This window comes from Amyelois transitella, chromosome 20, assembly GCF_032362555.1.
Source record: "Amyelois transitella isolate CPQ chromosome 20, ilAmyTran1.1, whole genome shotgun sequence".
In the NCBI taxonomy this organism is placed as follows: Eukaryota; Metazoa; Arthropoda; class Insecta; order Lepidoptera; family Pyralidae; genus Amyelois; species Amyelois transitella.
Window position 1 is genome coordinate 5116145 of NC_083523.1, and position 26313 is coordinate 5142457.

Genomic DNA, 26313 nt, shown 5'->3' on the forward strand with positions numbered 1-26313 from the left:
ATACCTTTTGGTAAGATATAAGTAATTACTTATATTAATTACTTTTCCTAATATTCATTCTTTTAGAAAACATTAGAAATGATTAACACAAGAAACAATAGTATAAAGTTTCTGCTTACGTCTGAAGAAATCTTTCCAGCAGTCCTGAGACAGGAGACATGATGGAAAGGGTGATAGGGCTTATACTCTACACAATTATTGAAAGATATAATTAACCAAATACATAAATTATATAAAAAAAGTCATATTTAACTACAAAATGACAACTTCAGAAACATAAAGTTACTGATATTTTTCAGCTAATGGATACACAAGTTTAAGTAATACAAAAGTTACGGCCTCTTTGGACTATACTCCATGGATTTTTATTCTTCTTTGAAATGATGTGATGTCAACTTCGGTAAATAAAGTGAAGACTAGAATGAAGCATCAGAAACGTCACCTTGTTTTTTAACAGTTTAAATATCTAACTTTAAATATAAAAATACTGACTTTTAACTATAAATACCTATATTCTTACAAAATTAAACAAAAATGGCAAACCTTCAAATGGAAGAAAAACAACTTTACGGTGCACTGACAGTGTATCGTGAACGTGGAGCATATCTCAGGAGGCTTGAACAATTTGAGAAGGCGAAGGATTCTTATGATGAGGCCTTCAAGAGCACTCCAGACGATGTCCGTACACTCACTGGACGCAGTCAAGTGTGTGCCGATGCTGTGCAGCCGATGCAAGCGTATGCAGATGCGGACATGGCGCTCAAACTGCAGCCCGGCAATATGAACGCTCGCAACATGCAGGCCCGAGCTATGTATACTATGTCCGACTTCGAAAGATCGGTCGTCATGAACTTTCGCGGTGTTAGGGCTCGCCGACAACCACCTTACTTCATCGAAGGCATCAATCAAGGCGTAGAAACAATTCAAGACTGCATTGGAGAAAACGCTGGAAATGTGATGTTAGATTTTTTACCATTAATCAAACAAGTTGAAGCTGCACGAACCGATGAAAACGAACCTCAGAAGATTTTGCATGTGTCTCGAATACCGCAGCCGTTACGTAAAAAGAAATTGACGCAAATGGAAGCCCGGAAACATTTGACTTTAGCTAGAGTTCTAGCAATGAAGTATCTCGGACCTATGGCTTACGATAAGTTTTTTCTTCAAGAATTAACTGAAGATAAGCGTATACATTCAGCTAATGCAGGAGGTAGTTTAGAATTGAAAGCATTAGTAAAAGAAGCTCTTCGTTCTCTTACTGAGCGACAAGAAATGTTGCGTTCTCAGAGACCTTATTACACTGTTAAATTAGCAGAAAAAGCAGAATCCAAGTACCAAAATAAATATAAAGAAGCTATTCTTATTAAAGAACGTGAGATTGGCGCACGTACCTCTGAACGTCTATTGAAGCAGATTGAGAAATGTCTGCGCGAAAACCGTATTATGGACTTAATTGCTCAAGCAGAACGCATGCAAATATTCCTAGACGGCAAAACACCCCGAACATTGCCTGATAAGGAAGTGTACACAGATCGATTATATCGAGCTGTCGGAGAAGGATACTTGGCACAACATCGTTTGTCCTACACTCTCAGTGAGCGTGGAAATCGTCGTCGTATTGCATTCCTCATGGGACTCCCTGTCGGTCGTCCTACTTCCTTCGATTCAGTTATGGCAAATTATCCATATAAATTTATTGATATCAAGCAGGCTACTGAAAAGGTTATGCTTACACTTGAAATGTGCGAGAATTCTACTATGAAATGTTGGTTGCAGTATGAACTCGCGCGTCTTTTATGTACACAAAAGAATTACGCGCTGGCTAAATTCTATGCCAAAAGATGTCAACGTGAAGCTCAGGAGTTGGGTAATACGACATGGTGGCTAAACGGGTGTTTCGTTTTAATGAGCGGTGATATGCAGCAAGGTAATGCAAACGAAGTGCGCATTCAGGTTGAAGAGGCTTACGAATGGTCAAAGAAGATGCAAGATCCAGAACGTGTACAGGCGTTCCTCGCCAAATGTGCGGAAATGGCAGCAGAGACGGTGGCGTCAGACGAACGCAAGGCTATAGTGCAGCGGGAAAAGCAAATTGTGGCTGTGTTGGATGACACTCTAAAGGTGGAGACTGAAGTTCTATTCAAGCGGATGTCGACGGTGCCTGCAGGGCGGCGGTTCGCGGTTCTGCCGCGGAAGCCGGAGCCGGGCCAAGACAAGGTGGAGCGGCGTAAGAGGCGCCAGCGTGGTCTCACAATCATTCCTGGGCAAGAGAAAGCTTTGCCAGCCCCTCCCAAGTCGAAGGTTTTGGGCTTCCAATTATTTGATATTTAATTCGGTTGCTTGTTTCGAAAATGTATATAAAGCTTTTAGTCTGAAATACATTTTGAGACATACCTACTTAAAAATAGATCTATGCAGTTTTGGATTTTACTTACCAGACAAATCCTAAATTAAATAAAATATTTTTTTTCACTTCATTTTAATTACCTTAATACAAAATTGATTCCCCCTATATTTTAAGTATAGCAGAATAGGCATGAAAGTAGAATACAATCTACTCGTATACATACCTATAGTAAAATCTTAAACAAGTTAGTCACAGCGTATTATTATAAAACTATATTATAAATGCGAAAGTCAGTATATTGTTGTCTCTTCACGCGTTATCTACTGAACCGATCTTCATGATTTGTTTTCTTTATTACTTACTTATCCTTGCCATAAATATTGTTACATAGAAAATATTTTTTTTGTTATAAGTATATAACATTTATTACTTTATTCAATATCTTAGTTTATACATTAATACAATACCATTAAATATATACAACGCTTACTCGAAATGGTCTTCATTTGGCTGCAATACCGTTCTTAAAACGTAAAGGCCATTAATCAATAGCAGCACGCACTCTTTCTATGAGAAAATTTTCCACCGCCACTCGTATAGATTGTTTTAGGGACTTCCAAATTCATCATCAATCAGTAATACAAAATCGTAATGCATTTGATTAAAATCAGGACTAGATGACGGCCAGTCTTGGTGTTGACTGAATGAGTTTCGGACCGTTCGATTTTAACCAAGAACTTCATGATCCGCCGCCGAGCTGAAAGGACTTTGTTTACTTGGTGAACATGGTGCCATTAAGGGGCTTAACAACCTTCTTAATGGGATACAATACACTTGTGTCGATGTTTTGATCCCTTTTTCACAAAAATGGCTCAGTGAAGCCTTTATAGCTCAAACAACCACTGAAGTGGGATAATGCTCTTGTTGTACTCTGCTGAATAATTGGGAAGCTACTTTAGAGCTTTCAGTATAAATACGATCGTTTTATTTATTAAAATCATCATCAAATCATCATCCGTAAACAAAATTTTTCTGTGACCGGTCCAAAGAAAAACCTGTATTCTTTTGTAGGTGACGTTAAATTCGCGCAGGTCCCAGGTTTATTTATATCGGACATGCGACTTTTGAACTAGACTTTTGTAAATCAAAATACAAAGTAGGTTATCATAAATAGATAATTTATTTATAGTTTGGCATTCAAGAATATCCTAAGATTAGCTTTTAGTGGTGGTAAACGGGGGCAGAGTACGCAAATTGGGGTGCAGCGTATGCAACCTTGGCGACTGGGGCGGCGTAGGCTACCGGGGCGGCGTGGACCACGGGGGCGGCGGCGTAAGCGACGGGAGCGGCGATTTTAGCGACAACGGGGGCGGCGACCTTCACGGCGAGGGGCTCCTTGTGTACGACAGCGTTGAAACCATTGTGGGGGTCAGCGGTATACTCAACGGTGCGCTTGGTGCCGTCGGGGTCGACCACGGAGTAGGATCCATGGACAACATCTCCGTCGCGAGTTTCGTGCTGGCTCTTGGAGTCACCAGAGTGTCCGTCTTGGACATCGTAGGAGAAGCTGTATTGAGGGTGGGAGTCGTAGGCCTCGACGACCTTGGCGACGGGGGTGACGGCGGCAACTTTAGCGATGGGGGCGGCGTAGGCGACGGGGCTGGCGACGGCGTATTTGGTAACGGGGGCGGCATAGGCCACGGGAGCTGCGGAGTAGGCCAAGGGGGCGGCGTGCACGGCGTGGCTCGAGTACGAGAGGGGGGCGGAATACGCCACCTGGGCGGTGGGTACGAGGCCAGCGGTGGCAGCCGCTACCAGGCAGGTCAATACGACAAACTGGAAAAAAATTACCGATTAATTATTGAAATAAACCACTGCTTCGGATTGATATTATTATACGTAGCGATATAAGAAGTAGTGTAGCCAAAATAACCGAGAATTCTCGTACTGTGTTTTTTAATTCTTGTACCAGTTTAATACAATTAAATAATCCGAAAAGGACTTATTTCACTAAAATTTGTTTGAACCATTGAGCTAATCCACAAACTTCCATCTTGGATAATAATCATGAAAATGTGTTTTCAAATACTCCGGTTCCGGTAATCTCTCACAACACTGGCTTAAGTTACAACCACACGTATTATATTTTTTTATTAAAATGTATACACTTTTAAAGAGTAAGTACCTTGAATGCCATTTTGGTTCTGATAATGTCCAAGACTAGATTTGAACTGTCGAATATAGTGCACTGTCTCGTTTTATATTCAGCGGGTGTCCATTCGTGACATTCATTTGTGACGTCACAATTTGGCACGGTAATCGAATCCGCACCCATGAGGAGCTTATTGAAACTTTCGCTTTTAATTGAGGCATAAACGCAAGGTTGCGAACTTGGGAGGAATGCAACTAAATCTTGTTCAATACTTACATACTCAAAGTTGTACATCGGTACACATTCAATTATCAAACAAATAGAAGTTTCCATGGAATAGACATGACATTAAATTAAAAATAATGATTATTACCCTATAAAAATATCCTATAAATATTTATCAGGTCGGTACCGATTTGTGAAAAATAGATCATTGTAATTGGTTTAAAAATCAGTGTACTGCTGAAACTTTAGTCCAGAAATTTGTCTCGAGAATTTGAGATATGCTGAATGCTTTAATTAATGTTTGAGTAACTTTCATATTGGACAATATAAAAATTATAATATTTTTATTTGGATGATGAATTAGAAAACATATTCCACAAGTCTTAGTAAGGCGATGATATACAAGTATGTTTGTATTTACTGTAACGGTTGTGGTCATTCTTAAGTCGTAAAAATACTAGCACCAGTTTCAGTACAATAAGTAGGTAGCAATTATATTATATAATACTAGCTGTCCCGGAAAACGTTGTTTGCCATATAAATATTTTTTAAATAATTTCTAGTTAAAAAATATGTTAAGGGTTGACAACGCTTATCACTAAGATGTATGAAAAATAGATGTTGGCCGATTCTCAGACCTACTCAATATGCTCACAAAATTTCATGAGAATCGGTCGTCGTTTCGGAGGAGTACGGGAACGAACATTGTGGCACGAGAATTTTATATATAAGATATGACTTAAGTAGGCCCTCCATATTTCGTACCTACCTTGTAGGAATATATTTTTTGAAATCAGTTCGATTATGGAAAATATTAACCTTAACCTTGCGAATTTATTATATGAAGTTATATGCGATCACAAAGTCGACAACCTTCATATGGAAATTACCAAGTAGGTACTTTAGTATACAAAATACGCTGACCTATATAAAACTTCAACTAGTTTGTTGACTTATATCCGAATCGGAAGTTATTTAATATGTATGTCGATCATTACCTTGCAATAAAACAAAACCTTGTTAGCCTTCAATTCTTTTAATAATATAAATAACAGTCATAAAAATCCTATAAGTACAAAAATAAAACAACAAAATTGTAATAATTCATCTAGAAGTAATAGGGACTAGGAAATCTCGGGGCCAATAGTGGTGCTGGAGCTGGGGCGAAGATTGGTGCTCGGGGGTAAACAGGGGCTGGGGCAACAACGGGGGCAGGGGCAACGACTGGGGCAGGAGCAACGACTCTCGCAGGCGCAGCTACTACTAACGGTTCACGGCGCACGACCGCGTTGAAACCGTTCAGAGGATCAGCGGCATAGTCCACGATCCTCCTGGTGCCGTCGGGATCCACCACTGTGTAGGATCCTGTCACCAGGTCTCCGTTCCTTTGCTCTGTGTGACCCTTGTAGTCGCCAGTGAGTGCGTCTTGAACATCGTAACCGTAGGAGTATTGAGGTAGGGGGTCAACCCTGGCCAGGGGTACGGGAGCGATTGGTGCGATGACGCCGGCGCTCACAGCGCCAACAAAAAAGATGAATACTACAATCTGAAAAAAAGAAACAGTTTTTACCATAATTTTTGGTGTTTTGTTTTGCATTTACCGTTTGATTTTGTGAAAACTCTTTTGTGTAAGTGAAAACTCGGAAAAATTAAAATGCAACAATAAGTAACTGCATATAGAAGGTAATTAATAAAAACTGGCCAAGGGAGAGTCGGACTCACGTTGTACAACGCGTACATTAAAGTACTACCTGTTTACTACAATTGACCACAAAATTGCTTAATTACATAATATTATAAAGCTAAATAGAGGTAATTTTTAACTACTTGAATTTGTGATGTGAAGTATTTTTAAGCCACTTGACGAAAATATTAGCATTGCAGGATTTTCTGGATCACAAATTAATAAAACTATCACAAACAAACAGAAGTAGGCTACGAACCGCAAATGATTCACATGTGTGACATGTTGCGATTCAATGTACCTACTAGTAGAATAAAGATTAGTTTCTTATTTAATGACGCAATATGACTTTTATTTTTATTAAAATATTATAAGAATTACATTATAGCCAAATAGCTGAACGTGGCCATTCAGTCTTTTCAAGACTGTTGACTCTGTCTACCCCGCAAGGGATAGTATAGGGATAGCATAGACGTGACCATATGTATGTATGTAAGAATTACATATTTTTATGTCAAGAATAAGTATTTTTAATAGTATACAAGAAAAAAGTTTACTGAAATATTACTAAGCGATTAGTGATAAGTTTAATGACGTAGACATAGATTTAGAACAAAAGTTTTGTATTGTTTTCCTAAGCGTAGACTCAAGGAAAATTGTATTTACATAAGTATGTTGTCTTTGGATCTTTTGACGATCAATTTATTAAGCGAACCAAAAAATACTTGAAAGCATTCATAGCCCATGTTTTCGTAATTTAATAATGTTATCGATTCAACACAGGGCGTGTGCGACGCGTGGGTGCCATTAGCGATTACCATACAATGATCGGTTCGATCTGACATTACCAAGTATTGCTCATTTCGTTACATTCAGATTTACATCCCTTTAAGGTGAGCGAAAATTCCTGACAGTTAAAATAATAGCTTTCCCGAGACTAAATCAATAACTGTTTATAGGCTATTAGAACATTCAGTCTACATAACTGATCTTTTCAGACACCAATCGTAAATAAGGATTGTATTTTCTAGCAATACCCTGGCCTAAATTAAAATAATCCCCTTGTATCCTTATACTTATTAAGAAGGCTTAAATAAAAATAGGCAAAGGTCCAATATTACACATGAAACAACCTTTAAAAGCCCTTATACGCTTCATTGTTATGGTGGTCGTGAACGAAAGCGCTAGAAAGAAGTTTCGCAAAGCGGCCGATATGGATCGGTTGGTCAATCGCACGCGCATGACATGTCCGCGCCTTCACGATGCAGCCCTCGATAAACAAATAGATGATTTTTTTTTGTAATCTGCCTATATACTGGTTACGGCCATGTATCTTCTTTTGTTCACCTTTAATTCCTTTTATCTTAATATCTCCAAACATATTACGAGCATTTTTAATCGTTCTTGGATGGCCCCTCTTTAAACAAATTCCCAAATGATAATATTTGTGTTATACAAAACAACAATTACATATCAACGGGTGATTGTAGTACCGACATGTGTACTAACAATCTAATCTAATCAAGAAAAGTCTGGTAATGAGATATGATTTGATAATAAACGACGAATGAGCTGCGAAGAAAAGCTCACTCAGTTTGCATAAAACTCTGATAATTTTCTAGTTTTACGGTCAGTTGTATTATTTTAAACATCAATAAATAAAAATCATTTAAAGCTATGATACTTAATTATTAAAATTATTTTCTTCAATTTAAGACCTAACCGAAAAGTTTCTAATAAAAACAATTAACATTTTCTTTAAAACTTTAACCTAAACAATTAATTTATGAAACTAGATCGAATTCTTACCTTGGTGTCCATGTCTGTCTGCTTAGAATAGGATATCACAGTCCTCGAGGTGGAATGTGGGTAGGTTTGGGAGTCCGTTGGTTTTATATCGGCCGCTGCGTAACTCGGGACGTGAGGCCCATACGGCACGCCTCATTGAAGAAAGTGCTACGATGTTACGCGATGACTCTTGCGATACATGTTACGTTTAAATGCTTTCTTTGTCAGTATATAGAGCAGTGACGCAGTTCCGGGTATCCAGGAATTTAACTTAAAATTTATTTTCATACATGAAAACCATTTGATTTCTTCTTTTGTGCGTATTGGTATAAATATTGATATTAATTTCACCATATTTCATGAGTTTCGCAATACTGTTCTATTAAATATCTAAGGATATTGAGACACATGGAACATTTAAATGCTTTTTCTGTCAGGAGTAGGTATATAGTACACTGACAGAGTTCCGGGCACGGGATTATCCAGGATATTTTTTTAAATTGTGACATGTGCCGTTAGGTTGCCAGCACCAATAAAAAAAAAGAATAGGACCACTCCGTCTCATTCCCATGAATGTCGTAAAAGGCGACTAAGAGATAGGCTTATAAACTTGAGATTCCTCTTGTAGGGATGAGCTAGCAACATGTCACTATTTGAATCTCAATTCTTTCATTAGGCTACACAGCTGAACGTGGCGTATTAGTCTTTACAAGACAGTTGGCTCTGTCTACCCCGCAAGGGATATAGACGTGATTATATTTATGTATCACATACTTAATGTGACATGAAACATTTTTTCTATGCTATAGATGTAAACATCATATTTCATTTTATCTTGCAATACATTTATTTCACGTAGGTATAACGATAATGTAATAAAGGTAACGATATGGAGCCGTGACGGCATTCAGGCTACTATCCAGGAATTATTTTTTTACATTTGTAGTACCTACAGAGAACCGTTTGGATTTTTTTATGTGCACATTGATACAAATTTCACCATATTTCATCACGTATTGTAATGCTGGCAATACTGATCTAATAATATCTGAAGTATCTTCCGATATATTATGTTACGTTTAAGTGCTTTCTTTGTCAGCAGTATATAGAGCCGATACAGGGACCGCTTGATTTTTTTCCGTGTGGTTTTAAATTTTATACATACATATAATCAGGTCACAGGTACTCACAAAGACTGAAAGGCCACGTTTAGCTTGGCTATGGCTTAAAGATGGAATTGAGATTCAAAAAGTGGCAGGTTGCTGTCCATCGCCTAAAGGAAGAATCCCAAGTTTATAAGTCTATCCCTTAGTCGCCATTAACGACATCCATGGGAAAGATATGACGTGGCCCTATTCTATAGTTACCGGAACCACATGCTATTAAATTTCATGATGTTTGTAATGTAATACTAGTAAATATCAGGTGACAAAAAAAACAAAGTTAAGAAAGTCGCCAAGTGCGTGTATTGAGAGCAACTTGAGAAAACAAATTGGAATTTTCCCAAATTTTATGTATGAGTGATTTTTTATCGCGAGTAACACATAAAGATGAGTGTATACAAATTTTGTGTATTAAGATGTATTATAAATATATTATTTATCTGAATATATGAAAGACCAATTTGTGGTTAAACATGTAATTAGGGTATTACTGACAAGTAAACCATCTTTTATTTAAGATGATAACATTGAAAAAGAGGGGAAAGAGAATTGTCAGAAAAACGTGTCCCAGGCCCCGAAGCATAGCTGAGGAGCTACTGGGGACACGCAAGATGAGAGAGATGAGGTCAGGTTAGTTTATATTTTCACAATTAGGTACTATTTCATGGTAACTTTCCAGGGTAGTAAGTAGTTTGCGCAAATTATCGTTTATCTCAAATCCGACGGGTACCTACCGGGTCTCTTGTAGTCGAATTTGAAGTTCTTGCGTATTGTTTGAGCATACAAACATAAATTTCTGTACCGATCTTGAGCACACTTTTTTTGTGAGATGTACGAAAAACCTTTATTCTTTTGTAGGTGGGGCTACACTCGCACGGGATAAGCTCCGGGTATAAAAACTAGTTTTTAATATTTTCAGTATTTAGAATTTACATTTCTACAACTTTAGTTCTGTTTGAGATTTTAGCCAATCGCCCGATAATACAAATATATGACGATATTGAAATGTTCGTAGCTGAGATTCGTAGGCTAACCAAGGGAGAACAGTTTTAGGCTCGCAATTTTCAAAGGTACCTTACAGTTACACACACTTACCTTACAGTTACTTTTGTTTGTAAGTACTTTTTGTGTGTAGATAAATTGGTATCGATATTTCAGTGGAGAAAATACCTACTTTTTACTAACTTTGTGACATTTGTTGGATTGATTTATGTCCATATCAATAAAACATTTATGTTTATCGAGCATATCTAATATTAAACTTGGAGTTTCATATTTACATCAAAATAAAGGGAACTTGTATTTATTAAACGATTTATTAATTCCATAAAAAATATAACTATATACAAATCAAGTCTTTACAAATGAGCCATCAAGTTGAATAAGTCTTCAAGGATAGCGGTATCCGGCGGCAACGGGCTCCACGAGCTTAGCTGGCGCCGCCCGAGCGATGGGCGCGGCCGCGGGTGCGGGCGCCACCAGGCGGGCGGGCGCGGCTGCCACGGGAGCTGCGTACGCAGCGGGTGCGGTGTACGCAGTGGCGACTGGAGCGGCATACGCTACGGGGGCAGACGCCGTGTACGTTGTGTATGCTGCGGTCGCAACCGGAGCCGTGTACGCAGCAGCGACAGGGGCGGGCAGCGCCGCTCTGTAGGCCGCCACCGGAGCCGTGTACCGTGCTACGTAGGGGGCGGCAGCGTAACGAGCGGCAACGACAGGAGACGCTACGGGGGCAGCCGTGTAGCGAGCGACTACAGGGGCGGCGGCATAGCGAGCGAACACTGGAGCGGGTGCCACAGGGGCTGCGGCATAAGCAGCAGTGGCAACTGGTGCTGCGGCGACAGGAGCAGCAGCGTACCTTGCCGGCGCGACGACTGGGGCGCCGACAGCGTAGCGGGCCGCCACCACAGGCTGTGCGACGGGTGCAGCTGCGATCCGGGCGGGTACTACAGCGGGCTCGGCTACGACAGCTGGGGCCGCAGCTACTAAAGGCTCCTTGCGAACGACGGCGTTGAATCCATTGACAGAGTCGGCGGTGTAGTCAACAACACGACGCGTGCCATCGGGATCGACGAGGGAGTATGAGCCCTGTACTAAATCACCATCGCGCTGCTCTTGCTGACTCTTGTAGTCACCGGTCAGAGAGTCTGCCACGTCGTATCCAAATCTGTATTGGGGTAGAGGGTCGAACTCTTCGAGTCTCGCAGCCACGGCCGGCGCTGCGTAGGCCACAGGAGCTGCTGCGAAGGCGGCAGGTGCCACGCTGCCGTAGGCGGCGGCGAGGAGGCAGGAGAAGACCACCAACTGGAAGAATATTTAATTTAACATTTCTTATAGTGCTACTTCTTTAATATTCAAAACGTTCGGTTGAATACAAAAATCATGATGACTGTGAAGCATGCTAACCATGCATAGTTGTCCACTGATTGAACTGTCGGAAATTCTAAAAGGGCAATTTTCAATATGTTTTCAAACTATTTTTTGATGATTCTTTAATAAATGATATGCTTCATGCCTTTTGTGTTACGAGAGAGAGATAAATTAATTTTAATTAATAGTCGAATATTTTTATGTAAACAATATAAATTTTTAGCACTGTTACTTATAACATAAGAATTAATAGTTTTTACTATTAATTCTTACGGTTTTGTGTCCAATTTGTACTTTTTACTTGAAAAAACTAATTATTGCCCAAAACTTTGTCAGTTTTAACGCGAACTATTATAAGCGTTCGTTGACACTTGTACCATGATATAGGTAATTTTATGAAAAATTAAAAATTGATTATTGCTATCACTGTGTAGTAACTTTAAAACACTTTTTCACGATCACTTTTCACGTTTCACTTCACAAAACAATCCAGTCGGTTCCGTACCTTGAAAGCCATTGTCTCGGTTGTTGAGATGTGTTCGGGGATGCTAGAAGCTGTGAACTGTACACCCCAGTGGGTTCTAACGCCATTTATAGTTGTTCGCGTCGTGGTCTTGCTTCATCCCGGCCGCATCTCCAAATTTAAATATATTCAAGTACGCACGTACAAACGTTGGCCGATGGGACAGCTGGACAATGCCACAGACAAAGCAGCTACTTGTGTAACCGGACCGGGGCTATGAAACATCGCGGTCACACCAATTTTTCACTTAATTCTCAATAGAACTTGTTTTCAGGATACTTTTTGGCAGATCTTCATGGTTCGGTCATTGATAAAACCTTCAAGAAAATGTTAAACATCCGTTATCGAATGCAATGAGCTCTGAATGATACTCGCTTGGAGAAAACACATGTGATTAGTACTTTTATTTTCTTGTATCGTTAGTTACGTTGGCCCCTGGAAAGGACAAGATCGCTCGGAGTCAATAAGGGTATTCAGGCTTAATCGTCAATAAGGCAATCAGGTTCCTGTTGCGGTATGAGCTCATTTAAATATTCGAGTCCGGAGTTAAAATTATCCGGACATAAAATTAAAATTAAATTATTAAATTAGAATGTCCGCAAAGCAACTGCAATGTCGTAATGATTTTCTCCGGGCTTTTCCCTAGAGTAAGGAAGGAAGATAAATTAGACCAAAGAAAACGAATCTTAAATTTTTCATTACTTTTCATTACCAAATGTTTGTTCAAGCAAGAATCGTTGGTGCACATTGTAATAAAAATACTTATCACGTCCATGTCTGACTATTTTGCAATATTCATTGCACTAGACAACTCATTTTTTTCTAGTCTACCTAGACACAAAAAGCTCATTTATAATGCAGACTATGTTTGGTTACCATATTTTTTAAAATATAAAACATCAGTGAGTTTGCCGGCTGAATGTTTTATAATAACTGAATTATTTGGAAGAAAGTAAGTTTTGAAGTAAAAAGAAAAAAGAAAGTTTGAAAAGCTTGAAATATACCTGTAAAAAAAACTTCTGTACATATTTTTATTTAATCCTACTACTATTATAAAGGCGAAAGTTTGTATGGATGTATGGATGTTTGTTACTCTTTCACGCAAAAACTACTGAACCGATTACCATGAAATTTGGTATGTAGGTAGCTGAAGACCCAGAATAACACATAGGCTACTTTTTATCCCAGAGTTCCCGCGGGATTGATAGGGTTTCCATGCGGACGAAGTCGCGGGCGGCCTCTAGTAATTAATATTATAATGACTAGCTGTTTGCCAGTGATACCTGTATGTGGACTACATAACTTTTCCTACAAACAAAATCTATAATTGCTGAGTCCGTATTTGAACTGGAACTTTGTTCAATGAAAATTTCAATTGTGCTCATAAACACGCTGGTGTCTCAAAACAAAAGATAGAACAGAAGCAAAGCAAGAATGTTCATGCATTTATTATCGCCAACTCATTTGAATTGCAAAGTAAATACCTTAATATAGTTTGTCTATTTATGAAGATTTACCGGTAAGATATTTGAAAACAATACAATTGTAAGCATATTCTACTGGTGTATCCCTAAAAAATACAAACATGGAAAAAATAACATTGCTAAAACGCTCAATGCTTAACCTTTTCACTCTCTATGTTTAAGTTGTCTGGTGCAACAGTATGTCTATGTTCAAGCCTCGAACCTCGCTTATGTGGCCTGGTCATATTAACATTACAATGGCCGTTTTGAACGATATTTTGGCAAGGACACAAGGTCACATTCCGCCGTGCACTAAAACTGACATTACCTCTTTTGTTTTCACTAATATTGCACATTATCCTGTTTTTTGTTTCTTTTCTCGTTGCTTCGAAGTTAGGAATATTTGTGTTAGTAGTTTTTCTTTAGAATTCTATAAATAAGTCTAGCTTGCTTTGTAAGAACTTATTACGACAGTAGATGTTATGATTTTTTTGTTCATTTAAGAAAACTTTTTTTTTGTAAAGAAAATTAAACATTTTTATTAAAAAATTAGATTGCGATACTTAGATGCAGAATAGAAACTATCCATAACGGTTTAGTAAGCATGGTTTATCTTTACCATTTCTAAGTATTTTTTTACAAATTACTAAATTATGTATTTATTTATGTTTGGATAAATATTGTTTTCAAAGTTTACGCAAAAAGCGACCTTCACTCGGGCATAAACGCGGGCAACAGCTAGTATATAATAAAATAAAAATATATAATCGATAGCTAGTTTGGAATGCTACGCTCATGAAAATGCTGCGGGCATTTCCCGAAGATCACGCGCTTCGCCGTCCTTCCACAAGGCTGCCAGGTTGCGACAACTACAGCTTATAGCTTGCTGCGCACGCGCCACTGCTCGAACGCCCCATTTAGATATCAGTTATCGATTTCTTATTTATCATACTCTACAATCCCTGTAAATTGCAATACAGTAGGACTTAGAAAACAATTGAAACATGTTAGAGCTTTTATTATTAATTTATAGTTATTCAATTTATTGTATCTGCAACATATGGGGAAATAATATTTACATTTCTGCATTATAAAAGCAATTAGAGGTAAATATATTTTTTAATAAAGTTAAAAAAACAACTGCGATCGTTTTAACACTACGGCATTTACTTATTAGTCATCAAAATGTGCATACAAGTGCACAGATTCAATGCTCAGTTAAGATGAAAATAAAGATCTGATTTTCCTGGGTTTAGTTACTGTATTTATTACTACATACCTACATACTTACTCTTATTTACAGACATCACAAAACCAAAACTATAGTATACTATTGAACATTGAGTTGCTATCAAATAACATTACTACATCTGTGTCTGTGTGTTTATCCTTATATGATCAACTATTTCTCCCTTTTATTCACGTTTGTATTGTAAATTAACTTAAGTAAAAAATAAACAAAACGATTTCCTCTTAAGTAAAGTTTCCGTCCTTCATTTTGTGTCCTTGAATGCACATGCTCACTACGCATACTATATGTATATGGCTTCTCACTGCTTCCCGCTTTCACTCGCATGCGGTACCATGGACATTGTAACCTTCAGATCAAATGGCAAACAGGTGTGATGTTCTCATGCAGAAAAGTTTAATGAAAGAATTTAATAAAATTCCCATAAAATTTTACAATCGGTTTACTTAAATAACTTTAAAATCGTGACTGTTTTAATTCGGTATAACTTATACTTTCTTACGTATTTATCATAAAAACATACTAATCGAGCCTAATTCATACTTCATACCTATCATTCTCATGATAAAATTTCTAAAATGAACTGAACGATTTTTTTTATAATACTTTACTATATGGTAGCCGCATCCGGATGCTTGCACAGTGCAAAGGAATTGCAAAATGCAATTTTTAATTATTATTTATTTGAAAGATCAACAACCGTTTACAAAAAATAGCGCCACGTATGAGAAACAAATGGTCAATTACAGGTCCTTACTGATACAAAACACTAATACAATAAAAAAGGAACATTCATCTCTAAACATTTAAGAATAATTATTTACAAAAAAATTTAACAGCTCACCAACCTTAACTAAGTTAACATCAATTAACTGTATTTAAAAACCTTGATTCCAACAACAGTCAAAATAAATAAAAAAATATATTATTTTGAAACTCGTCTCTGGTCAGCCATCGACTACTTACATCGCTTGGAAAGAATAATTGTATAAGAGTCCGCCTTAATTTAGAAATACTAGGAATGCAAAAGATATCGATATCAGCATCTACTGAAATTTGATTGTACAGATGAGCGGTTCTCCTTACAAAAACTAATTTACTGTGCCGACCCCACGTAGAAAGTGGGAAAAGGTAACGACGAAGAAGAAGAAGAAAAAGATGAGCGGTTCTCCATAAATAAGAATTTTGACTGTAATTTGTGTTGACAAAGGGGGTATAAAACAGATCTTTGCAAGTATATCAGGAAAATCAACAATACTATTGATTATTTTAATCTGCCACATTCCTTCTAGTGACTTGAGGAACGAGATGTTGATTCGCACACAACTCGTTATATTGATCCTTCTGATCAATATAAATATATATAAGAAATAAATAACTGAAAACATAAATAGCGTAAAATTCCGGTAATACTATGATTTCGATTCAACAGCATGTCACTTTGGGCTCTCTTATTTTATGAATTTTAAATTAGTGTGTGTATCTTATCAATTGAATTTTTTTTTCAACAATTTGATTCACTCTCAGTCAGTATTCAGTCTCTGGGATTTCCATAGAGTTAACAAGCGCGACCATGGCTTTAAATATTGACCCCGATAAACAGAATGCCCTGTGGCACGCGCTGCATTTTCATCAGCTATCTATCACGCGTGTATAGGCAATAGCGTTTGTAAGGTAATAGAAACCTTACCTAACTATACAAGTTCATTTGGCACGCGATTTTCAGATCAGGGATTGAAGTAGAAAAAGTACTTCTAGATCAGTTGAGATTTTCTTAGAAACAACCTTAAAAAACAAACATATTCTTCTTTTCATAACGTGACCTAGTTCTTTTCTTTTAGTTCTAGCCATCCGTAGCCTTTCAGTCTTTTGGAGAATATCTGGCTGGCTCTATCTATCCCCTAGGAAATAGAGACATGATATATGTATCCTTTTTAATTGCAACAATAATACAATACATGTACGAACATCTAGGTTAAGTTATTAGGTGCGCTATGTACTTTCTTTTTTGGAAGGATAAGAAACTAGGGTTCAAAGACTATACACACCATGGCTAGGTCGAGTTCTAGACGCCTTCTAAGGACTAACTCCTAATTTAGTCTGAATAATTAGATGCACGAGTTTCAAAAGACGTGGGAAAAGCTGCAGTCCATTGCGACACCGTGTCTGCTCTGCGACGAGTGTTTATTATTTTTTCAGGCCATAGTTTCACCTTAACGTGAAAATTCTTGAGTACTAGAATTTTATTAATAGGCATGAATTTTAATTATGCAAAAGGAAAAAATCGGCTGCACTACACACATGAATAACTAACTTAAATGTCTATAAATTTTAACTTATTATGTTATTCCAATGTCTAAGCAATATACAATATTTTATGAAAAAATGCGAAATGAATAAACTACTGAATGTGGGGTACATGTGGAGTACATTCAGTAGTTTATTCATTTCGCATTTATAAAATAAGTAGAAAATGATTTCGCTGATATAATATTTACATATATTTTATGTTAATTCTAGAAAAGATTTTAGTAAAAGGAGCGAAAGCTTGGTTAAAAGCTAGTTTTTAAATTAAGTAAAAATAACGATGTTGTTTTTTTAAGATTGGCAAAGACAATCTGGTGAAGCGAAGCGTGCTATCTTGATGAAGCCGGGCGGCCGCAGACTCACGAACTATTTCGCAACGTCCGGGCCACGACCAGCTGTGGATATTGTCTAATTATATCGTTACCTATCATTGCAGTTGTCATGTTACTGCTAACATCTTAGTTCAACTACAACACGTCATTTAGAACCTGTTAGAAACTTTGCTTTTTGTAAATTTTGTAGCACACCATATTCATTTTATTTCAGGTCCTGGACGTAACTTGATTCTACTTTTATTACGTTTTGTTTCTTTTGTTGAAAGGTGCTTAATGAAACATATTAATGCTGAAGTAACGATCGCTATTAAATTGAAAAAAAATCTGTATTAAAATAACGCTTTTTTCAATGTTGCTCTTTTCTACACGATATTTATGTTCATAAGAAGGCAAGTACCTTACCGACTCAGCAATTTAATTCCAGAATCACAAAATTGACCGCAATCACCTTGGCAGTTATCATGTCATAAATGTGACGTTTAAAGATTAATTAATGTTAACAGGAACCTCGCCCAATTTAATGAACACTCGTTAAAATTTAATTGCTTATCTTCTTACCATTTTATTAACCGACTTTAAAAATGAGGATCTATATTCAACCCATATGTAAGTGTGTCTGTTCATGATTTTCTCGAAAACCTAAATTAAACATTTAAAATAAATAATTTTTAGATACATTTAAGCTCATATCATATTTAAAATTAAAATTCAAGTTAATAATAACTGTAATTTTATTGGGGTTTATTACTTAATAACATAATATATTCAATACTGGTTCATTTACATCTTCTGAAAGGTTATTCATTTAGTGGTTTATGGAAGAGGACATATTTTACTGACTGACATATTGTCTACTTTATTGGCCTAAGCCCAAAGCGCTCATTTTAGACATTAGGAATTTGACATGTAATTTCCTTAATGTGGGGGTGCACTAAGAGAAGTTTCCCGAATTCCCACGAGAATAGGATATTTCGTTTTACGCAGGCGGAGCAACGGATATACTCTAATAAGTTATAATACTTATATGCGATTTAAACATCTGTTGAGGAACACTTTAAAACTCTTCAATCAATAACCGTTTCTGTAGACGTAACTTCATACTTAAACAAAAACTTTTTAATACTCGCAAAAATCTGTGCTACATTTCAGGCAATGTACCTACCTCACAATGATATTGAACTTAACGTCTAATAAAAACAAGTAATTGGCCAATTAAATAAAACGTTTGAAATTTTATAGAATGAATGTTTGTTTTAAAGATTAATTAGTTAAGGTCTCAGCGGCCATGGTACCCGAGTTAGGTTATGGAGGTCTCAACGAAAACAAAAGTAGCCGGACGGGTGCGGCGAGGTAATTGTGGCTGTCATGGAGCGCACGCACGCGAATTATACGCTTGTAAACCAATATATTTATAAGTTTATTAGCCATACAAATTAAAAAAACTACGATGTTCGTACCGGAACTTTTAAAAACTACCTATAGAAAATTTGAGGATTACTTTTTAAGCTACATGGATCTTCTTCCTCCTGGCTTTTAGTCCCAGTTTCATCCTCACCACTCTGGAGAAGAGCCTGGGGTGCCTTTGACCAAAGATCCTGGATTGGGTGAGTCAAATTTTTACACGAAGCGACTCCCATCTGACCTCCGCAACCTTTTCAGGGCACCCTTACCCTTATTGGATCGATCATGGTTACACATCTAGTTGCCTGAATGTGTAGGTTTCCTCACGATGTTGTCCCTCACCGTAAGAGCATCGATTATTATTCAAACTAATGTACATAACTTTAAAAATAGTCATTGGTAATGGACGCAGCGGGATTCGAACCTGTGCCTTTTTGCACCACATGCAATTTAAGCTTACCGATTCGACCACCGATGCTCTCGATCTAAGCTACATGTAATACATGTGGAACATAAAAACTGCCAATAGAGAATTTTAATTGAACTTAATTTTAACTGTAGTAGAAATCAGTTTGCATACTGATTTCTATAGTGTTTATTGCTAAGAATTTATGGGCCAACAGAATATATTTTCATGAAATAGATAAAACTATTAGTCCTTCTGGCGTTAGTCCCGGTTACATCCTCACCTTTCTGGAGAGACTCCCGATGTGCACGCGACGTCCTTTACGACCAACTTTAACTATTTCACACTTTTTTTTTGCATGATTGTTCTATACAAACTAAACTTACTAGAAAATTTTACTGTTGTTTAAGAAGCTGCCCAGACCATTTAAATCATTATTGGTGCTGTTTGCATTTTAAGGAATTAACTTTAAAGTGCCGTGTGGTTCCCGGCACCAATAAAATTAAAAAAAGAATAGGACCACTCCATCTCGTTCCCATGGATGTCGTAAAGGGCGACTAAGGGATAGGCTTATAAACTTGGGATTCTTCTTTTAGGCGATGGGCTAGCAACCCGTCACTATTTGAATCTCAGTTCTATCATTAAGCCAAACAGCTGAACGTGGCCTATCAGTCTTTTCAAGACTGTTGGCTCTGTCTACCCCGTAAGGGATAAAGACGTGATCATATGTATGTAACTTCAAAGATCGGGGCCCGTTTAAATTATGCTGTGAAAAGATGTGACAAATTCTTAAACGATAACGGGTTTAAAAGGTCTAGGTTACAGGTGTGTAATTTTCTCTACATTCGAGATAAGATCGCTAGAAGGCTTACATAGGTCGGGCTGTGCTTTGGGCAGCTTACGGATAAGCATCGCATTAGCCACGTACTTGCGTGGAAGCATAATGTCAAGGCGACCACGTATTGTTCCAGCCGATATGTTCACTGGCCAATAATTTATTGATTCAAAGCTTTTTAATAATATTCTTGGTGTAGTCGATTTGTAAGTCTATTAATATTAATTTTGTATATTATAAAAAACAAAAATACGACTTACTATACCTAACGTTCTTATCCTTTACGCTTATCATCACAGTTCCAGACAACGTCTATAAAAAGTTATCATAATGTAGCACCCTACCTGAGGACGAGTACATGCAATGATTTTTATTTCATTACTAGTTGACGCCCGCAACTCCGTTTGCGTGTTATTGGAAATACGAAGGTTAAGGTTATTAAATTTACTCATATTTTGGTACATATTACAGAGTAGCTGGTCCCTTTGGCTTCTACATCACATGATCCAGATGTTTTTCGCCTAAAAAAAATTCTCATCAGGTTGAATTTTCTCCAGATGTAATTTCCTTCACCTTTTATTTATGTTATAGACATATTTATATTAACATAAAATAATCGTATCAAGTACTAAAATAATATTATGGTGTATACAAGTAAAAAAAATGTTGCATTCTTAAATAAACCCATTTCTTAAAAATAATTTCAAGGATAATCAACAGTATTTTTTACAATTTGTAGGCAATTCAATCAAAAAAAGTTAAAAGATTGCCAGCATCATTTCGGTAACGTCTTTTGATAAGTGCATGTCTCGATATGAACCTTTACGAGACCAATTTGCAACCTTTGTCTGCATCACAATCATATATTTATTCATGAGGTCTTATTTAATTGTGCAATTCGCGTCCTGCTTATTATTCAATGGAAACATACGAGTTGGGTAGCCTGATTTCGTGGTTCTTTTTGTTAAATTATCGACCTATTGTTGATGCAATTAAATTGGATTACCTACATACCCCACAGGATAATGGGCAATGTTATTCAGATTACTAATTATAACGGAACGCATCGTCAAAGTAATTTATTACATAATATTATTTACAGTTTCTACTTTATGACATCTTTAGTAACCATGTTCTGATAAAATGCACAAACGATTTCAATAAACGAAATTATATAAACGTCATTATAAGAAGGAACTTTTTAAATTTCCTCGGGAGCAAAGCTTCTGAAAAAAGCTAGTCGTAATAGAGCTAATTAAAACAAAAGATTATTATTGCACATCAATCATTAAATTAAAAATCATCAAACAAATAAATCACCCAATAATTATTCAGTGTGTAATAAGTTTAATGGGTCTAAATAAATTACATATAAGATGTCGTATGTAGGAGATTAATACTCGTAAATGGCCCAGTACGGTAGCCATCCTTGAGACCACGAGCGGGCGTGGCGCTTGCGCAAGTTGAAAAACCAGAGCAGATGTAAAACGACACTTAGACGATGTTTCATAGCATTTAAATGTATCGTAAATTTATGATACATTTCTTTTTATTTTACTTTTTGTAAAATTTATATTGTTTTAAAAGATTAAATTATGGAAAATTGCTCATAGCACAGTCTTAAAGAGACTCAAAGCCCATCTTAAACTTCTGTTCGTGTAGTAGTATATATCCTGTGTAAAAACCCGAATTACATAAGCGATCTTACCTCCGCAACCCTTGCAGGGGAACCTTACCCATAGGTTATGGTAACACTTTTAGTTGCTTCAATGTGCAGAAAATTTATCATGATGTTTTCCTCACAGTCATAGCATTTGGCAATCAAAGTAATGATCATTACTCAGAAAAGAGTCACTGGTACATGGCCGAGGTAGGATTTGAACAAGTGCCTCCGTGCGCATTTAAAACGGGCATCGTCAGTTTTGACGCACTTCTATTAAATTAAAATTTAGAATACAATTTACTTGCGAGCGAAACCGCGAAGACAAGCTAAGTGTATAGTAACCTCAGTTAACGTATATTGGCGAAGAAAAGACATCAACGAGCACTTTAAAGTTGCAATGCTAGTAAATATTAGCCAATTAATGTCTGTGTAAAAGTAAGTTGTTTTTTGATAGAAATAAATGTACATTTTCTTAAACACGATTTATCAAACCAAGTCGCCTTAACGAAATCCATAAGAAAGGGATGACTTTGTTGTATACTGTGTGGTCCCGGGACTACAAATATAGAACAAAGTACAAAGAGGGACACTTTACACTTCACAACATAGTATAAAGCAAAGTATTCTTCTTGCTTCCCTTGCATGCTTATATGTTTATGTCTTTAAAACTTCACAACAGATATTGATGCGATTTTTTTAAATAAAAAGAGTGATTCAGGAGGAAGGTTAATATGTATAATAACATGCTTATATATTAGAAAATCACTGATAATTTTAAGATTGCATAATACATTGCAAACGCTGGCTGAACTCTACGAGATAGATCGAAATCTAATGATTTATTTTATTTTCTATATATTGGGACGATATAAGTCATTAAGCTTATAAGTTCTGGAAATTACACTTAAATACTTTTAAGAAAACTGAAAAGTCTGAAATAAAATCTTTATTGATTAAAACAAAATCCTGACAGCTTATACCCGCTTAAAAGTGATAGATGAAAGAACATAGCCGTCTGTAACACATTCATGGACAAGATGCAGTGGTCCTATTCTAAACTATTCTAGCCGAGAACCAGACAGATTCTGATAGACAAAGTTATCCCATAAAAGACAGTCCAACAAAATATTTGCCAGATTTAAGCTGAATGAATAAAGCAGCAATTATCAATGGCTCAAACATTACAAGAATATACATAAAATCACGCCTCTTTGCCGGCAGAGGCTGAGACCACATCTTTCCACTTGCCACAGGAAATTACAATGATCGCAAAATCGGTTGCCACATTAATTGCGAATGCAATAAAATTATCAAAATTTATGTTTTGAACATAAGCTTTATTATATTGTAACCCATAAATAGTAATTCCATTGCTAATGTACTTATATCTATAGAACTCAGTTATTTTTTGACATCAACGAGTAAAACAAAAGTGAATTGTTTTCAGCGTCAGTCAACCCTTATCCTTAACACACAAAAACAACTCAACTTCTTAATTTGAAAGAAAAATCTTTATAATCTTTATATTTTTTTATCTTTCTTTATTTGGTTAAATCTTAACATTATACTTATAACTTACAGAATGATATATATAGTGATACAATTTACATGTAAGCGCCGACCTCCGGAAACCCATATCCTAATCCTCAAGTTGTAATCTTAATCGTCTATACACATATACCAGTTAACTTTTGAGACAAGTAATTATCTACTAAGTGCTACAAATAAGACATACATACATATGGTCACGTCTATATGCCTTGCGGGGTAGACAGAGCCAACAGTCTTGAAAAGACTGAATGGCCACGTTCAGCTATTTGGCTTAATGATAGAATTGAGATTCAACAACAAATAAAATGAACATCTAAATAAGTTTATTTGTAAGTAAATAAGTAAAATAAGATTAACTTTTAACACCTATTTACGTACCCTTAACACCGCGGTAGGGCTGAACTAGCTAAGGGAGCTTCATCGCTCGGGGGCTCAAAGCTCACGGCCGTGTGACGTCTCCGCCGAGTGAAAGGGTGCGCCCCCGCTACCACTATAAAAGCTCCAAACGCTTCTCATCAGGCATCATTCAACATCCCACATCACATTCTTCACACAATGGCATTCAAGGTACAACATACTCTTGCATAACATTTAAATCAGTAATACAAAGTGTGTAATTTATCATAGTGATATTAGTGAAAAGTGTGTACGAGTTTTCTTAATTAAAATTACTGGGGATTAGATAGAGATATGTATTAAATGGAAACTACAAAAAATAATTAGAATTCCTAGACAGACAAGAGATTCAGAAATGTGCAAAAGTGTTCATCCATCTACTATTACAATAAACGTGAAATCAAATAGAACGGGATGTCAGTTTAGGCTATAATTTTAAGATTATAATCATCTAATTTGTGTTTCAGTTTGTAGTTCTCGCTTGCCTGGTAGCTGCCGCCAGCGCTGGTGTTGTCCCAGCCGCCCCAGTGGCCTATGCTGCAGCCCCGGCCTACCACGCCGCCCCAGCATACCAAGCTGCCCCGGTAACGTACGCCGCCCCAGCGTACCATGCCGCCCCGGTAGCATACCAAGCCGCCCCGGCATACCACTCCGCCCCAGTCGCCTACGCCTCCCCCGTTGCCAAGGTCGTCGCCCCTGTCGCCAAAGTCGCCGTCGAAGAATACGACCCACACCCACAATACAGCTTCGCTTACGATGTCCAAGACGGACTTACAGGCGATTCCAAGACCCAGCACGAGACTCGTGACGGAGACGTCGTTCAGGGATCCTACTCGGTCGTCGACCCTGATGGCACCAAGCGCACCGTTGACTACACCGCTGATCCCCACAATGGTTTCAATGCTGTCGTGCACAGAGAGCCTGTTGGTGTGAAGGTTGCCGCCCCCGTAGTCGCTAAGGTCGCCGCTCCCGTGGCTTACGCTGCGCCTGCCCCGGTCTCATACGCCGCCGCCCCGGTGGTCGCTAAATACGCCGCTCCCGCCGCCTACGCCGCGTCCCCGGTTCTCCACGCCGCCCCGGTCGCCAAAATCGCAGCTCCTCTTGCCTACTCCGCCCCAGTGTACCACCACTAAATTGATGCCAAAACTTTAGTTATTTATACGTTAAATACCTCATGATTTCGTGTGTTTGTTTTTAAATATGCTAAATCGTGTGTTAGAAGACAAGTTATGAGTAAGGGTAGTCAATTAAATTATTACCTATCCTATTAAATTTTTTACTTATACCAACACAATCTCACGTACTCTCTAGATATAAATGCCTATTAGAAAAAAACAAGTCAAAGATCTGTAAATACTTATCATTTTCCAGAAATTAACATCAATAAAGGCAAGATTAAAAATACCTTTTAACTATTACTAAAAAGGAGACTGTAGGTATCCAAGTACCTATGCTTAGCTAAATAGGTCAAATAAATTTATATCCACGATTAGAGCTAAGTATAACTTACCTACACAAATTTGAACAGCTGAACGTGACCTTTCAGTCTATTCAAGGCTCTGTCTATCCCGCAAGGAACTAGATTATATGTATGTGTGAATTTATATAAACTCGGTGATGTTAAAATATGGCTTTTTTACTTACAGTGTTGTTTGGTATTTGTGATATTATACGCAAAAGAATATAAAACCACTTGATTCTTGAACAAATACACTTATAACTTACTTTTTTCTATCGCTCACTGTACCTACCTACATCAATACATAATTGGTTGAAATAGTAACACATGACATTAGAATGCATAACCCAAACCAGACAGAACTTATGTGTGAAGGCTAAGCTCATAAGTTCACGACCTAATTACGTTCGAGTCAAAGGTACAGCATTCCGATAATGTCTCACATGGTGTCTACGAGTATTATTGAATTAGTACATTGGCAACATCAAATAAAATGTATTAGTTTGTTCAAAATAATAGTAAAATATATATATATATATTTCAATACAAAATTTTCGCGACAATAGTTAGGTAGGAGGTAGGTATACTAACTACGAGTAGGTGAATAATTTAAACATCTATTACCGCGAAATGATTTTATAATCATCATACCTATTCAATTTTAGATAATGCTACAAAATAATGAGATTTGACTACATTAAATTAAGTCATTTTTTCATTTAAGTGCATTTAAACACAAGCTTGATTTAAAAAATAATTGATATTTTATTAATTTTAAGTTTTCACTTATCGTTGGCCATACTCCAAAGTCTGTTTCCGTGCTTGTCATAGTTGAACACAATATGTAGCAAATTGCAGGCTCATGGTGGTCACCGTTGAGGAGATCTGTCCAATGGAACCTGGCGCAGCAAGCTTCGTCACGGTCAACTTTGATCAAAATCGCATGTTTATGATGTCCACCATTGAGCAGGTCATGCTTATCATATTCATGCATTG

The 26313-nt window shown here is 37.2% G+C and overlaps 4 protein-coding genes across 4 annotated transcripts; 2 read left to right on the forward strand and 2 right to left on the reverse strand.

Annotated features, from left to right (window-relative positions):
• The first annotated feature begins 107 nt into the window (after window positions 1-107).
• On the forward strand, window positions 108-2409 carry LOC106131580 (outer dynein arm-docking complex subunit 4-like). The gene has a single exon (XM_013330715.2). The coding sequence runs from the start codon at window positions 535-537 to the stop codon at window positions 2329-2331; it is 1797 nt and encodes a 598-aa protein (XP_013186169.1). The 5' UTR covers window positions 108-534; the 3' UTR covers window positions 2332-2409.
• Window positions 2410-3545: 1136 nt separating this feature from the next.
• Window positions 3546-12413, reverse strand: LOC106131427 (calphotin). Its single transcript, XM_060950134.1, has 5 exons — window positions 12235-12413; window positions 10755-11663; window positions 5993-6270; window positions 4533-4578; window positions 3546-4183 (listed from the first exon to the last, which is right to left on the reverse strand). Exons 1-5 carry the CDS (start codon window positions 12244-12246, stop codon window positions 3569-3571), a joined length of 1860 nt encoding a protein of 619 aa, XP_060806117.1. The 5' UTR covers window positions 12247-12413; the 3' UTR covers window positions 3546-3568.
• LOC106131583 (larval cuticle protein A2B) lies at window positions 5754-8260 on the reverse strand. Its single transcript, XM_013330718.2, has 2 exons — window positions 8218-8260; window positions 5754-6270 (listed from the first exon to the last, which is right to left on the reverse strand). The coding sequence occupies exons 1-2, from the start codon at window positions 8227-8229 to the stop codon at window positions 5833-5835; spliced, it is 450 nt and encodes a 149-aa protein (XP_013186172.1). The 5' UTR covers window positions 8230-8260; the 3' UTR covers window positions 5754-5832.
• Window positions 12414-24000: 11587 nt separating the features above from the next.
• Window positions 24001-25090, forward strand: LOC106131428 (larval cuticle protein A3A-like). The gene is made up of 2 exons (XM_013330541.2): window positions 24001-24029; window positions 24326-25090. The coding sequence occupies exons 1-2, from the start codon at window positions 24018-24020 to the stop codon at window positions 24989-24991; spliced, it is 678 nt and encodes a 225-aa protein (XP_013185995.2). The 5' UTR covers window positions 24001-24017; the 3' UTR covers window positions 24992-25090.
• The last annotated feature ends 1223 nt before the right edge of the window (window positions 25091-26313 follow it).